The sequence below is a fragment of the Bombina bombina genome, chromosome 5 (genome assembly GCF_027579735.1).
Source record: "Bombina bombina isolate aBomBom1 chromosome 5, aBomBom1.pri, whole genome shotgun sequence".
In the NCBI taxonomy this organism is placed as follows: Eukaryota; Metazoa; Chordata; class Amphibia; order Anura; family Bombinatoridae; genus Bombina; species Bombina bombina.
Window position 1 is genome coordinate 923,830,235 of NC_069503.1, and position 16,153 is coordinate 923,846,387.

Here is a 16,153-nt window from a genome sequence, read left to right on the forward strand (position 1 = left end):
TGGTCGCTTCCATGGATATCATTCCCTTTGCTTGATTCCATTTGAGAGCTCTGCAGTTATGCATGCTTAGATAATGGACTGGAGATCATTCTGATTTTTTTTAGAGGATAGATCTAGATCAATCGACGAGGGACTTTCTCCTGATTGTGACCACAGACACCAGCCTACTGTACTGGGGAGCTGTCTGGGACTTGTTAAAGGCAGGCACTATGGACTCTGGAGGAGTCTGCTCTATCCATGATCATCTTGGAGTTGAGAGCGATTTTCTATGCTCTGATCGCTTGGCCTCAGTTGTCCTTAGCCTGGATTATCAGGTTCCAGTCAGACAACATCACCCTAGTGGTTTACATCAACCACCAGGGAGGAACTCGGAGTTCCTTAGCCATGTAGGAGGTGGCTCGGATTGTTCAGTGGGCGGAAGCTCATAACTGCTGTCTATCTGCCTTCCACATTCCAAAAGTGGACTGTGAAGCGGATTTCCTGAGCGGACAGACATTTCATCCTGGGGAGTGGGCTCTCCATCTGGAGGTGTTCTCCAGGTTAAGCCTCAAGTGGGGGGTGCCGAAGTTGGATCTAATGATGTCTCGGCAGAACGCCAAGCTTCCAAGGTATGGTTAAAGGTCAAGAGATCCACACCCCCCCCCCCCCCTGATAGTTTTCTGGCGGTTCCTTGGGATTTCAGTCCAGCATATCTGTTTTCCTCTGTTTGCTCTACTTCCACAAGTCATTGCTCGTATATAACAGGAGAGAGCTTCTGCAATTCTAATAGCTCCTGCAGGGCCTCACAGAATCAGGTATGTAGACCTAGTGAAGATGTACTCTCTTCCACCTTGGAGGTTGTCTGTGAGGAAGGACCTTTTAATTCAGGGTCCATTCCTTCATGCAAATCTTGTTTCTCTAAAGCTGACTGCTTGGAGATTGAAACTTAGTTCTTTTTAAAGCATGGTTTTTCAGAGTCGGTCTTGAGACCATGATTCAGGCTAGCAAACCTATTACTAGTAGATTTACCATAAGATATGGCATTGATACATTTATTGGTGTGAATCCAAGGGCTACTCTTGAAGTAGGGTTGGGATTCCTAGGATTTTGTCTTTTCTCCAGGAAGGTCTGGAGAAGGGTTTGTCAGTCAGGTCTCTGAAAGGTCAGATTTCTGAATTATCTATTTTGTTTCTCAAGCATCTGGTGGTTGTGCCAGATGTGCAATCTTTGTGTCAAGCCCTGGTCAGAATCAGGCCTGTGTTTCAGTCTGTTGCTCTTACTTGGAGCCCTAACCTTGTTCTTAAAGTTTTACAGCCGGCTCTGTTTGAGCCATTGCATTCCATAGATATTAAGTTGTTATCTTGGAAGGTTTTGTTTCTTATTGCTATTTATTGCTCGGAGAGTCTCGGAATTCTCGGCTTTGCAGTGTGATTCGCCTTACCTTATCTTTCTTGCTGATAAGGCGGTTCTTCGTTCTAAGTTGGGTTTTCTTCCTAAAGTGGTTTCCGATTGTCCTAATCCTTCTTTTCATAAGGAACGTTTGTTGCACATTTTGTATGTTGTGCATGCTCTAAAATTTTACCTATAGGCGACTAAGGATTTTCGCCAGTCCTCTGCCCTGTTTGTTTGTTTTTCTGGAAAGCGTAAAGGTCAGAAAGTTCTGCTACTTCTCTTTCTCTCTGGTTGAGAAGTATAATTCGTTTTGCTTATGAGACTGCTGGTCAGCAGCCTCCTGAGAGATTTACAGCTCATTCCACTAGGGCTGTCTCCTCTTCTTGGGCTTTAAAAAATGAAGCTTCTGTGGAACAGATTTGCAAGACTGCAACTTGGTTCTCTCTGCATACTTTTTCCAAATTTGATACTTTTGCCTCGGCTGAGGTTTCTTTTGGGAGAAAAGTTCTTCAAGCGGTGGTGCCTTCTGTTTATGTCTGCCTGTCTTGTTCTCCCTCCCTAGTCATCTGTGTCCTCTAACTTTGGTATTGGTTCCCACTAGTAATTGATGACATCGTGGACTCTCTCCATATCTTATGAAAGAAAACAAAATTTATGCTTCTAGTGAAAGTGCAACACACAAAGATTTGGATTTTCCCAGAGATTAGTGTGCTGCAATTTCACAAGAAGGAATCCGGCTCTGAAAATTACTGGAGGCCGTGAGTGACTGCTGCATTTCACATTCTGCAGTTAACAAAGCTGCCGAATGCACAGGCCTATTTTCAATGTCTAAACATAGTTAGGTTTTGAAATGTTACTTATGGCCGGACACAATCAGCTATTTCAGGAACAAAAGTTTCTGTCACCTACCTCCCATTAAGAAAATAGTGCTATTGTCTCATGTTTACATAGCTTTTCTACATGGAATATGTTTGTTGTTCATATTTTCAGTGTAGGTTTCTACAGGCAAAAGCAACTATTTCACATGTCATTTAAAGGAGCTGTTTTGCAAACAACTAAATACACTCCAACAGGTAAAATGGACCATTGGGAACACATTAACGTGGCGTACAATGTCTCTTTAATAGCTGAAAAAGAGAGGAAAGTCTTGAAAGCTTGTCTTTAAAAAAAATGCATTGTACCAATTTCAGAGTTTTTTTTATTGTTTGTGTGCACATGCATGATGTCTGTGTATGTGTGCACATGCATGATGTCTGTGTATGTGTGCACATGCATGATGTCTGTGTATGTGTGCACATGCATGATGTCTGTGTATGTGTGCACATGCATGATGTCTGTGTATGTGTGCACATGCATGATGTCTGTGTATGTGTGCACATGCATGATGTCTGTGTATGTGTGCACATGCATGATGTCTGTGTATGTGTGCACATGCATGATGTCTGTGTATGTGTGCACATGCATGATGTCTGTGTATGTGTGCACATTCATGATGTCTGTGTATGTGTTGTGTATTATGAATTTTCATGTTTTTATAGTTTGTGAGAAAGCTGTTGTTTTTCCCTTTAAAGATGGTGATCCTGATGCCTTGGGAGATGCAGAAGACATTCTAAAACTTTTCCCTACAAAAGCAGGAGACAGACCTCAGTCTGTGGACACAGTAGCCACAGATCCCTGGTTGCGCCCTGGGACCTCAGAAACACTCAAAAGGTTTATGTCTGGGCAGCTGAACCATGACAAACTGAATAACGATAATGCCTTAAACTTCAACTGGCAGGGCCTATCGACCGCGCATGGGTAACTGCAACACTTCACTTGTGCCTTGTGAGCAGGGAATGAAAATTACTGAAGCACTTTATGCTTTATTTTGTTTTAAAGTCTAATGAATGGAAATTATATCATAAAGTAAAAATTGAAATGCCTTTATTTAAATGAATGTTTATTCTGACAGGAACATTTGCATATATTTTTGTGAGGTATTTTTGGAGGAGAAAAAAAGCTCTGAAGACCATAAACCTTTTGTTGGTAATGAACGTGTTTACTAGGTCAGTGCTTATGCTGCAATATTCTGTATTGTACATTTACACTTTTCCAGACTGTGAGCACAAAAGGGTATTTTCGCAGCGCTGGTTCAGATGTGCTAAACCGCGCTGTTGAATACTGCAGGGATTCTTTGCAAAATGATTGCACTTAAATATATTTTAGTTCTATTATGTAACACACAAAAATTTTGTAAATATGGACCAAAATGGCAACATATTGTTTTCATTTGGAACGTTTATGAACAGCATACTTGAAATATAGCTTAAGCGGAATTTTATTATTATTTTTTTCTATTTAATTATAGCTATAGAAATCTGTTTCCAGGTAACTATAAACTAGTTCATATAAAATAATTAAATAGTAAGAAAAAGTGAAATTGTTTTATTCGCTTATTTTTATTGAAATTTTAAAAATGAGAAATTCAATACAGAAATAAATAAAATAAACAAGACTAGGAGAAATGTGTCTCTTTAATAGAACATTAAATAATATATGCATCCAGACAAGCAGAACATTTGCTTTAGGGAGCCTATACAATTTATATAAATGAGTAAATCCTACATTTAAATAGCAACAAATGGAAAAGCCTAAATAATACCAACATTCAACTGCTTGATGGACGGAGCCCCTTCTGCAGTCAGAGTAAACGTCCCTGGAAATACAAGCGACTATTAACTTATAGGCGTAAAGAGAGAACTTGTTCAGCATTGCAAAACGACGCCGTAGTTGCTAAAAAGTTACTGCTTCCATATGCAATTTATTCTAATTGCAAAGTGAAGCTAATCAAGTTAACACATAAGGCAAGTAAAGTAGATTGAAGCCTCTTCCAGTATCAGGGAATTAGTTTTTTGGCAGAATTCACCAAATCCTTAAATAGAGAGGAGCAAAATTTACATGGTACTTTGAGTTTGCCATTTAAGAAAAGAATCACCAGAGATTTAGGTATTTTACAATTAGGCGGGTGTACTACTGCCCAGTGTATATCATCCCAATAGGAACAAATTACTTAATAGTCCCACTATATGTGTAGTGGGGTGCCTATAGCTTCACAGCTTCTCCAACATTTGTCCGATACACTTGGGTATATTTGGTGGTCTATGGGGTGTAAGATACCAACAAGATAACAGTTTAATGTTTGTTTCTAATGTTAGGACTGACGAAGAACTCTTGGTTGTGTTGATTAAAATTAGTTGTTTCTCTTGTGGAGTAAATTAGGTTTGAAAATCATCTTTTCACTTTCCCAGGTATAATGAGATCTAGAATCCACATCCAGCAGTAGTTTATAGAAGATGGAGGGCAAATGTTGTGCTGGCTTACTAGTGTTGCAAATATGTTCATACGGTGTTAGGGGGAGAATGTTTTTTAACCTTTTGTTTATGTAAAATAATATAGTCCCTAACTTGAAAGTATGACAACCAATGTGTTAACGGATATCCAAACTCCTCTTTAAGTTCCCTCATATATTTCAAAGCCCCTAGATAAGGAGTTTAAAAATTGGAATATCACACATAAAACCAGATGTATTCATGTTTGAGGGTATCTTGGTAACAATGGAGTCAGAGGAGAGGTGATAGCTGATATTGAGGGTCTTCTATGTTCAATCCTACCCCATACAGTTTATGAGGTCTATATTAAGAAGTTCTCATATTTTAGTGTAAGTGGTTCATTGTCCACACAAGCTACCAAGGTTGTTGATAGATGTGAGGTCATCTTCCAAACCCATCCACTGCTTATCTTCTCTACCTCTGAACCAATTCCATATACGTACTAAATGGGATGCTTGATAATAAAGTGAAAGATTAGGTACTCCTTTCTCTTTTTGTCAATATGACAAGTGCTTAGCTAATCCAAGGCATTGTTTATTCCAGATAAACTTATTAGTAAGAGCTTGGGCATCTAAAAAAAAAATGTGTGGAAACAGTATAGGGAGTGTTTGATAAAGATCCAAATTTAGGGAGTATAGACATTTTTTACAACTGCTATCCGACCCAACCAAGATAATTCATTTTTGCTGTTATTGAGTAGAATAGTTATTAAGATAAATCTCTTAATCTTTTCAAGGGAATATTTAATTTTATGAGTGGCGACTTGATAGTTAAAGTGTCTTTTTAATTGTTGCGTGACTATTAAAGGGAGATAAAAATAATAGGACCAAGTACTGTACTCTAATATCCCATTATCAAGATATTAGAAACTGGATTGGACAGGGTCAGAAAAAGTACATTTTAGTATCAGTACTTCAGAGTATACTTTGCCTTGAATGTATGCAGGGTTTAAATTGATGTCTAGTGCAGTTTTCAGTATCCTATACAGGCTAGAATTCATGCTTGAGCACTAGTGGGTTATTTATTGGTTTAGTTATTTTAGTTTGAGTCATTTGTTAAATATCCTGATGTGTTATAGATTGTAAAAAAATAAATAGAAATGCTGGAGCTTTATACAACAAACCATGTATTGACAAATTCTAATTTCTTGTTATAATATGATTTTTTTTATTGTGTATAAATGTGTTTGTTTTACTGTTTAGCCTTATTTATTCACACAGCGTTACTGTTTGTTTAGCCTTATTTATGCACTAAGACATTTTGTTTGTAAGTTAACTATTCATGTTCTAAATTACGTTTTCTAACGTTACTAAATAATTTGAAATGCTTGTCAATAAAACTATATTTTCTTACCATATATTATATGACTGCCTTCTTTCACTGTGTGGGTATGACTGGATCAGCACATTTTAATAGTACTTTGTATTATGTTGTGCAAGGCATAATTCCCAATGTTCTAGATAAAATAGTCAGAATGTTGTATTCATTATGATGCAAATCAAACTTATACTCACTACAGTTATAATTAGGACAGGGTAAGGATTAACAACAGTGTGATGGAAACATTTTGGCGGCAGATAAAAATTTAGTTAATACAACAGCATTATGCTTATCTTGTAGTCTCCCCAGTGTTTGCGTTTATTACCTGTAATGGGAGCTTATTCCATGAATCAACTACACTGTAAAGAAGTGTTTCTGCAGATTACAATCAAATGCTGCCTCTAGCATAAAAGGGTTAACAATCCACACACTGTGTGATGTTTTTTTTACTACTTTTTTGCCATGTAAATACTGTAAGGTACTCAGTACCCCTGCGCCCTTATATGCGCACACCTTATTTTGGCCAGTGCACAGATTGATTTGAACTGCGCACAGCTGGTTTCCAGACCTGCCATTTCAGATGTGTGGTGGGATCCAAGCTGCCTGCAAAAAGAAGCTGTGAATCATTACAAGATATTAGCAACAGCCCTAGTCATCTGGTGCCCTCGATAACCATGAGGAACCGGCGAGAAGAGTTTGCACAGCACTATCGGGCACAGTTCAATGGGGAGGAAGCTTCAGAAATGCAGCTGAGCAAGCAAGAACAGGTAATAGTTCATTTATTTTCTGTTATTGCCCTTATAGTAGATGTGTGTTTAAGTCACAGATTATAGATCTAAACAGGTTTGCTTATTCACTTGAATCATAAATTATTTTACACTAAGGTTTAAGGGGAAGGGGGCTTCGTATCCCTACTGTGATTTCACTGGAGTGTTTTAAGCCATGTTAGTATAGACCTACAGCAAGTCTAGGTAACATTACCCTTCTGTTCCCCTTTTGAATTACAATATTTGGGAACATGCTGATGACACCTTTAACCAAACAACTGTTGCACGTTACATAACAGCTCAATCGAGCAATATACAGTAGAGGACCTACTCAATAGAGGGCCCTGCGGCCCCACAAAAGTAACTCAGTAGTAAGTTATTTCAATAATATACACGCTGCTGTGTATAATGATTTGGAGGATGGATGGACAGACCTGCAACCTGCACTAATAAAAGCCTCCCCTGCATTATGATTATACTTATTCTGCACACACCTATGTATAGACTGGCTGCTATAGGGCCCCCAGGTCTTTGGCCTGGTGCAACTGCACAAATGGTAGTTCTGCCCCAAGAAATATATATCTATTCTCCTTACAGGGGTATTCACCCATTGTCTGAAGTTTTGAGTTTGATACTATTTATAAGTAGTCATTTACAATGCAATTCCATATTGTATCTCACCACAGGTACGATCACAATGCAATTCCATATTGTATCTCACCACAGGTACGATCACAATGCATTAGACTTTCCATGGCACACTTAGCTTAGCTACATAACTCAATTCAAAGAAATAATTCTCACAATAATTTTAATGGACAAGTTTCCCAAGGAAACCAACATACTTTACTTCACTAATAACTCAAGATTAAAACATGTTGGCTAAAAACATTGATGTATAATAAATCAGCCTCTGTTCTTACAGTCACATTAGATAAGTCAATATCTTCACCATCTGCCTATAATAACAATAGTGTAATATATTCACTGTGTACATATACCTCATTATTACAGGTAGATGGTCAAGACCTAATCTAACTCTAAGCACAGAGTGTAATTTGTTATACATCAATATATTGTTATTAACCACCGCTTTATTTTAATCTTAACTTTTACTAATCACTTTTAAAATACATTTTTTTGTGTGTTTCCTTGGGAACTTGTCCAGTATACTTAAAATGATTGTAAATGTTAACGTTTTTACTTACAATATTAGTAATCATAAAGAAAAAGATGGGGACTTGAATTCATGAAAGCCTTTGGAAACGCTTACTTTTTTAAAATAATTACACTTTTAGGTCTTCATATATTTCGCCGTTCCTCTGCCTGTAACGGATACTCTAATTCTTACTTTAGTGATGAATCAGGCTGTAGCCAATCATATCGCACCCCCTTTGGCCTTCAGCAAGTAAATAATAACACCCCTGGCTTTGGATGCCAAACGGGGCGCAATACGATTTGGCCACAGCCTGAATCTTCATTCAAGTAGGAAACAGAGTATCTGTTAAGGGCGGAGGAACACCGGGATATAGGAAGACCTGAAAGTGTAATTATATAATTAAAAAAAAGCTTTTACAATGACTTGCATGAATTAAAGTCCCCATCTTTTACATTATGATTACAAATATTGTAATTAAAAATGTTAAAGTTTACAATCACTTTAATTATTGTGAGTATTGTTTTTCTTTGAATGCATTATATATGCTAAGAGTGTGCCAAGTGTACAACTTTATTTTATTTTTAATGTAATTGGTACCACTCAGGCCATATTTTGATGGTTAAATTAAAATTCAATAATGTGGGCAGATGAAAAGGTACATTTGGAGATACTAGTTCCAGTAAAAGATCCAGTCCTTTAGGGCACACCTCGCGCCATATTTTTGTGATATCTGAACTAGCCCACAGGTGAAATAATCATCTGATTACTAACTATGGTTACTAACCTGCTCTTAACTCATTAGCTGATTATATCAAATGTGAAAATCTGTCCTGTTGGTGAGCCCTAAGGACTGGAGTTGAAAAACACTGTACTAGACCATCCACACTTGTGTCTATCACAGAGCTGTTCACTGCCTTTTCAGCTTTTTTTACACATATTTAAATGAACAGTCTACTCCAGAATTTTTATTCTTTAAAAAGATAGATAATCCCTTTATTACCCATTCCCCAATTTTGCATAACAAACAGTTATATTAATATATTTTTTACCTCTGTGATTACCTTGTATCTAAGGCTCTGCAGACTGTCCCCTTATTTCAGTTCTTTTGACAGACTTGCATTTTAACCAATCAGTGCCCTCTCATAAGTAACTCCACGGGCGTGAGCAAAATGTTATCTATATGGCACACATGAGCTAATGCCATCTAGCTGTGAAAAACTGTCAAATGCATTCAGATAAGAGACGGCCTTCAAAGGCTTAGAAATTAGCATATGAGCCTACCTAGATTTAGCTTTCAAATAAGAATACCAAGCAAATTTGATGATAAACGTAAATTGGAAAGTTGTTTAAAATAAAATGCCCTATCTGAATCATGAAACTTTAATTTTGACTAGACTGTCCCTTTATAGGGACATCAACATCAAAAATGATATTGTTTAAAAAGATAGATAATCCCTTTATTTACCATTCCCCAATTTTGCATAACCAACACTGTTATAGAAATATACTTTTCTATCCTAAGATAACATAATTTATGTAAGAACTTACCTGATAAATTCATTTCTTTCATATTAGCAAGAGTCCATGAGCTAGTGACGTATGGGATATACATTCCTACCAGGAGGGGCAAAGTTTCCCAAACCTCAAAATGCCTATAAATACACCCCTCACCACACCCACAAATCAGTTTAACGAATAGCCAAGAAGTGGGGTGATAAGAAAAAAGTGCGAAAGCATAAAAAATAAGGAATTGGAATAATTGTGCTTTATACAAAAAAAATCATAACCACCACAAAAAAAAGGGTGGGCCTCATGGACTCTTGCTAATATGAAAGAAATGAATTTATCAGGTAAGTTCTTACATAAATTATGTTTTCTTTCATGTAATTAGCAAGAGTCCATGAGCTAGTGACGTATGGGATAATGACTACCCAAGATGTGGATCTTTCCACGCAAGAGTCACTAGAGAGGGAGGGATAAAATAAAGACAGCCAATTCCGCTGAAAAATAATCCACACCCAAAATAAAGTTTAAATTATAAGCAGAAGATTCAAACTGAAACAGCTGCCTGAAGTATTTTTCTACCAAAAACAGCTTCAGAAGAAGAAAACACATCAAAATGGTAGAATTTTGTAAAAGTATGCAAAGAAGACCAAGTTGCTGCTTTGCAAATCTGATCAACCGAAGCTTCATTCCTAAACGCCCAGGAAGTAGAAACTGACCTAGTAGAATGAGCTGTAATCCTTTGAGGCTGAGTTTTACCCGACTCGACATAAGCATGATGAATTAAAGATTTCAACCAAGATGCCAAAGAAATGGCAGAGGCCTTCTGACCTTTCCTAGAACCGGAAAAGATAACAAATAGACTAGAAGTCTTTCGGAAATTCTTAGTAGCTTCAACATAATATTTCAAAGCTCTAACAACATCCAAAGAATGCAATGATCTCTCCTTAGAATTCTTAGGATTAGGACACAATGAAGGAACCACAATTTCTCTACTAATGTTGTTAGAATTCACAACCTTAGGTAAAAATTTAAAAGAAGTTCGCAACACCGCCTTATCCTGATGAAAAATCAGAAAAGGAGACTCACAAGAAAGAGCAGATAATTCAGAAACTCGTCTGGCAGAAGAGATAGCCAAAAGGAACAAAACTTTCCAAGAAAGTCATTTGATGTCCAACGAATGCATAGGTTCAAACGGAGGAGCTTGAAGAGCCCCCAGAACCAAATTCAAACTCCAAGGAGGAGAAATTGACTTAATGACAGGTTTTATACGAACCAAAGCTTGTACAAAACAATGAATATCAGGAAGATTAGCAATCTTTCTGTGAAAAAGAACAGAAAGAGCAGAGATTTGTCCTTTCAAGGAACTTGCAGACAAACCTTTATCCAAACCATCCTGAAGAAATTGTAAAATTCTCGGAATTCTAAAAGAATGCCAGGAAAAATGATGAGAAAGACACCAAGAAATATAAGTCTTCCAGACTCTATAATATATCTCCCTAGATACAGATTTACGAGCCTGTAACATAGTATTAATCACAGAGTCAGAGAAACCTCTTTGACTAAGAATCAAGCGTTCAATCTCCATACCTTTAAATTTAAGGATTTGAGATCCTGATGGAAAAAAGGACCTTGCGACAAAAGGTCTGGTCTTAACGGAAGAGTCCACGGTTGGCAAGAGGCCATCCGGACAAGATCCGCATACCAAAACCTGTGAGGCCATGCTGGAGCTACCAGCAGAACAAACGAGCATTCCTTCAGAATCTTGGAGATTACTCTTGGAAGAAGAACTAGAGGCGGAAAGATATAGGCAGGATGATACTTCCAAGGAAGTGACAATGCATCCACTGCTTCCGCTTGAGGATCCCTGGATCTGGACAGATACCTGGGAAGTTTCTTGTTTAGATGAGAGGCCATCAGATCTATTTCTGGAAGTCCCCACATTTGAACAATCTGAAGAAATACCTCTGGGTGAAGAGACCATTCGCCCGGCTGAGATAATCCGCTTCCCAATTGTCTATACCTGGGATATGAACCGCAGAAACTAGACAGGAGCTGGATTCCGCCCATACCAGAATTCGAGATACTTCCTTCATAGCCAGAGGACTGTGAGTCCCTCCTTGATGATTGATGTATGCCACAGTTGTGACATTGTCTGTCTGAAAACAAATGAACGATTCTCTCTTTAGAAGAGGCCATGACTGAAGAGCTCTGAAAATTGCACGGAGTTCCAAAATATTGATCGGTAATCTCACCTCCTGAGATTCCCAAACCCCTTGTGCTGTCAGAGACCCCCAAACAGCTCCCCAACCTGTCAGACTTGCATCTGTTGAAATTACAGTCCAGGTCGGAAGAACAAAAGAAGCCCCCTGAACTAAACCATGGTGATCTGTCCACCACATCAGAGAGTGTCGTACAATCGGTGTTAAAGATATTAAATGAGATATCTTTGTGTAATCCCTGCACCACTGGTTCAGCATACAGAGCTGAAGAGGTCGCATGTGAAAACGAGCAAAGGGGATCGCGTCCGATGCTGCAGTCATAAGACCTAGAATTTCCATGCATAAAGCTACCGAAGGGAATGATTGTGACTGAAGGTTTCGACAAGCTGATATCAACTTTAGACGTCTCTTGTCTGTCAAAGACAGAGTCATGGACACTGAATCTATCTGAAAACCTAAAAAGGTTACCCTTGTCTGAGGAATCAATGAACTTTTTGGTAAATTGATCCTCCAACCATGATCTTGAAGAAACAACACAAGTCGATTCGTATGAGATTCTGCTAAATGTGAAGACTGAGCAAGTACCAAGATATCGTCCAAATAAGGAAATACCACAATACCCTGTTCTCTGATTACAGACAGAAGGGCACCGAGAACCTTTGTAAAAATTCTTGGGGCTGTAGCTAGGCCAAACGGTAGAGCCACAAACTGATAATGCTTGTCTAGGAAAGAGAATCTCAGAAACTGATAGTGATCTGGATGAATCGGAATATGCAGATATGCATCCTGTAAATCTATTGTGGACATATAATGCTCTTGCTGAACAAAAGGCAGGATAGTCCTTACAGTTACCATTTTGAATGTTGGTATCCTTACATAACGATTCAATATTTTTAGATCTAGAACTGGTCTGAAGGAATTCTCCTTCTTTGGTACAATGAAGAGATTTTAATAAAATCCCAGCCCCTGTTCCAGAACTGGAACTGGTATAATTACTCCAGCCAACTCTAGATCTGAAACACATTTCAGAAATGCTTGAGCCTTCGCTGGGTTTACTGGGACACGGGAAAGAAAAAATCTCTTTGCAGGAGGCCTTATCTTGAAGCCAATTCTGTACCCTTTTGAAACAATGTTCTTAATCCAGAGATTGTGAACGGAATTGAACCAAATTTCTTTGAAAAAACGTAATCTGCCCCCTACCAGCTGAGCTGGAATGAGGGCCGCACCTTCATGTGGACTTGGGAGCTGGCTTTGGTTTTCTGAAAGGCTTGGATTTATTCCAGACTGGAGATGGTTTCCAAACTGATACCGCTCCTGAGGATGAAGGATCAGGCTTTTGTTCCTTGTTGTGACGAAAGGAACGAAAACTATTATTAGACCTAAATTTACCTTTAGATTTTTTATCCTGTGGTAAAAAAGTTCCTTTCCCTCCAGTAACAGTTGAGATAATAGAATCCAACTGAGAACCAAATAATTTATTACCCTGGAAAGAAAGGGAAAGCAGAGTAGACTTAGAAGACATATCAGCATTCCAAGTTTTAAGCCATAAAGCTCTTCTAGCTAAAATAGCTAGAGACATATACCTGACATCAACTCTAATGATATCAAAGATGGCATCACAAATAAAATTATTAGCATGTTGTAGAAGAATAATAATGCTATGAGAATTATGATCTGTTACTTGTTGCGCTAAAGCTTCTAACCAAAAGGTTGAAGCTGCAGCAACATCCGCTAAAGATATAGCAGGTCTAAGAAGATTACCTGAACACAAGTAAGCTTTTCTTAGAAAGGATTCAATTTTCCTATCTAAAGGATCCTTAAAGGAAGTACCATCTGCCGTAGGAATAGTAGTACGCTTAGCAAGAGTAGAGACAGCCCCATCAACCTTAGGGATTTTGTCCCAAAATTCTAATCTGTCAGATGGCACAGGATATAATTGCTTAAAACGTTTAGAAGGAGTAAAAGAATTACCCAAATTATTCCATTCCCTGGAAATTACTTCAGAAATAGCACCAGGGACAGGAAAAAACTTCTGGAATAACTACAGGAGATTTAAAAACCTTATCTAAACGTTTAGATTTAGTATCAAGAGGACTAGAATCCTCAATTTCTAATGCAATTAGGACTTCTTTAAGTAAAGAACGAATAAATTCCATTTTAAATAAATATGAAGATTTATCAGCATCAACCTCTGAGACAGAATCCTCTGAATCAGAAGAACCAATATCAGTATCAGAATGATGATGTTCATTTAAAAATTCATCTGAAAAATGAGAAGTTTTAAAAGACTTTTTACGTTTACTAGAAGGAGGAATAACAGACATAGCCTTCTTAATGGATTTAGAAACAAAATCTCTTATGTTATCAGGAACACTCTGAGTATTAGATGTTGATGGAACAGCAACAGGTAATGTAACAGTACTAAAGGAAATATTATCTGCATTAGCAAGTTTGTCATGACAAACAGTACAAACAACAGCTGGAGGAACAGATACCAAAAGTTTACAGCAGATACACTTAGCTTTGGTAGCTCCAGCACCAGGCAGGGATTTTCCAGAAGTATCTTCTGACTCAGCTTCAACGTGGGACATCTTGCAATATGTAATAGAAAAAACAACATATAAAGCAAAATTGATCAAATTCCTTAAATGACAGTTCAAGGAATGGGAAAAAAATGCCATAGAACAAGCTTCTAGCAACCAGAAGCACAAAATAATGAGACTTAAATAATGTGGAGACAAAAGTGACGCCCATATTTTTTTAGCGCCAAAAAAGACGCCCACATTATTTGGCGCCTAAATGCTTTTGGCGCCAAAATGACGCCACATCCGGAACGCGACACCTTTGGCGCAAAAAAAACGTCAAAAATGACGCAACTTCCGGCGACACGTATGACGCCGGAAACAGAAAAAAATTTTGCGCCAAAAAAGTCCGCGCCAAGAATGACGCAATAAAATGAAGCATTTTCAGCCCCCGCGAGCCTAACAGCCCACAGGGAAAAAGTCAAATTTTTAAGGTAAGAAAAAATGATTTATTCATATGCATTATCCCAAATATGAAACTGACTGTCTGAAATAAGGAACGTTGAACATCCTGAGACAAGGCAAATAAATGTTTGAATACATATATTTAGAACTTTATATAAAAGTGCCCAACCATAGCTTAGAGTGTCACAGAAAATAAGACTTACTTACCCCAGGACACTCATCTACAAGTAGTAGAAAGCCAAACCAGTACTGAAACAAGAATCAGTAGAGGTAATGGTATATATGAGTATATCGTCGATCTGAAAAGGGAGGTAAGAGATGAATCTCTACGACCGATAACAGAGAACCTATGAAATAGACCCCGTAGAAGGAGATCACTGCATTCAAATAGGCAATACTCTCCTCACATCCCTCTGACATTCACTGCACGCTGAGAGGAAAACCGGGCTCCAACCTGCTGCGGAGCGCATATCAACGTAGAATCTAGCACAAACTTACTTCACCACCTCCATAGGAGGCAAAGTTTGTAAAACTGATTTGTGGGTGTGGTGAGGGGTGTATTTATAGGCATTTTGAGGTTTGGGAAACTTTGCCCCTCCTGGTAGGAATGTATATCCCATACGTCACTAGCTCATGGACTCTTGCTAATTTCATGAAAGAAATAGTGAGTCCACAACGTCCTCATTTACTAGTGGGAATATCACTCCTGGCCAGCAGGAGGAGGCAAAGAGCCCCACAGCAAAGCTATTAAGTATCACTTCCCTTCCCACAAAACCCCAGTCATTCTCTTTGCCACTGTCAATGGAGGAGGTAAAGTTTTGGTGTCTGAAGAAAATTGCATTTTCTTTTACAAGATATGACGAGTCCACGGATTTCATCCTTATGGGATATCGCCTCCTGGTCAGAAGGAGGAGGCAAAGAGCTCCACAGCAGAGCTGCATAAATAGCTCCTCCCTTCTCCCCCAACCCAGTCATTCTCTTTGCCTGTGTTAGTGATAGGAAGAGGTAAAGGGAGGTGTTAGTTTAGTTTCTTCAATCAAGAGTTTTTTATTTTTTAATAGTGCCAAAGTGTACTATTTTATTACAGAGCAGCTTCTGGATAGCTTTAAGCTAAAGGAACTGGTTGATTTTTGTCTCCACTGTGCCTCCCTTGATGGTGCTGCCTTTCTGTGTATGGTCTTAGACATGGTAACTAAGACCCTTCTGTTTTTCACAGGACCTCAGGAGGAAGAGTGGACTTGGCACTGTGAAACTGACATGCTGTTCCTCAGCATAGAGGTAAGTGCAGTTTTTTATTCTTTGGCGGCAGCATCTCTCAGAAATAACTGTACTTAATCTGTTATATTGGGAAGGGAGGAGGGTTAGCAACCTGAGCACTTCCCCTTAACAGAGAGGGTAATATCCAGACATTCTGGCATCTTTAAAGCCTAGAAGCGCTGGGGTATATAGTGAAAAC

The 16,153-nt window shown here is 38.4% G+C and overlaps 1 protein-coding gene across 1 annotated transcript in view; it reads left to right on the plus strand.

Annotated features, from left to right (window-relative positions):
- Positions 1–6,096, plus strand: part of CSPP1 (centrosome and spindle pole associated protein 1) — a 411,029-nt gene extending 404,933 nt beyond the window's left edge. Inside the window, exon 32 of the mRNA XM_053715098.1 lies at positions 2,943–6,096. Coding sequence (XP_053571073.1) covers positions 2,943–3,172 — 230 coding nt within the window. The 3' untranslated portion in view covers positions 3,173–6,096. The remainder of the gene's footprint in view (positions 1–2,942) is intronic.
- Positions 6,097–16,153: the final 10,057 nt, after the last annotated feature.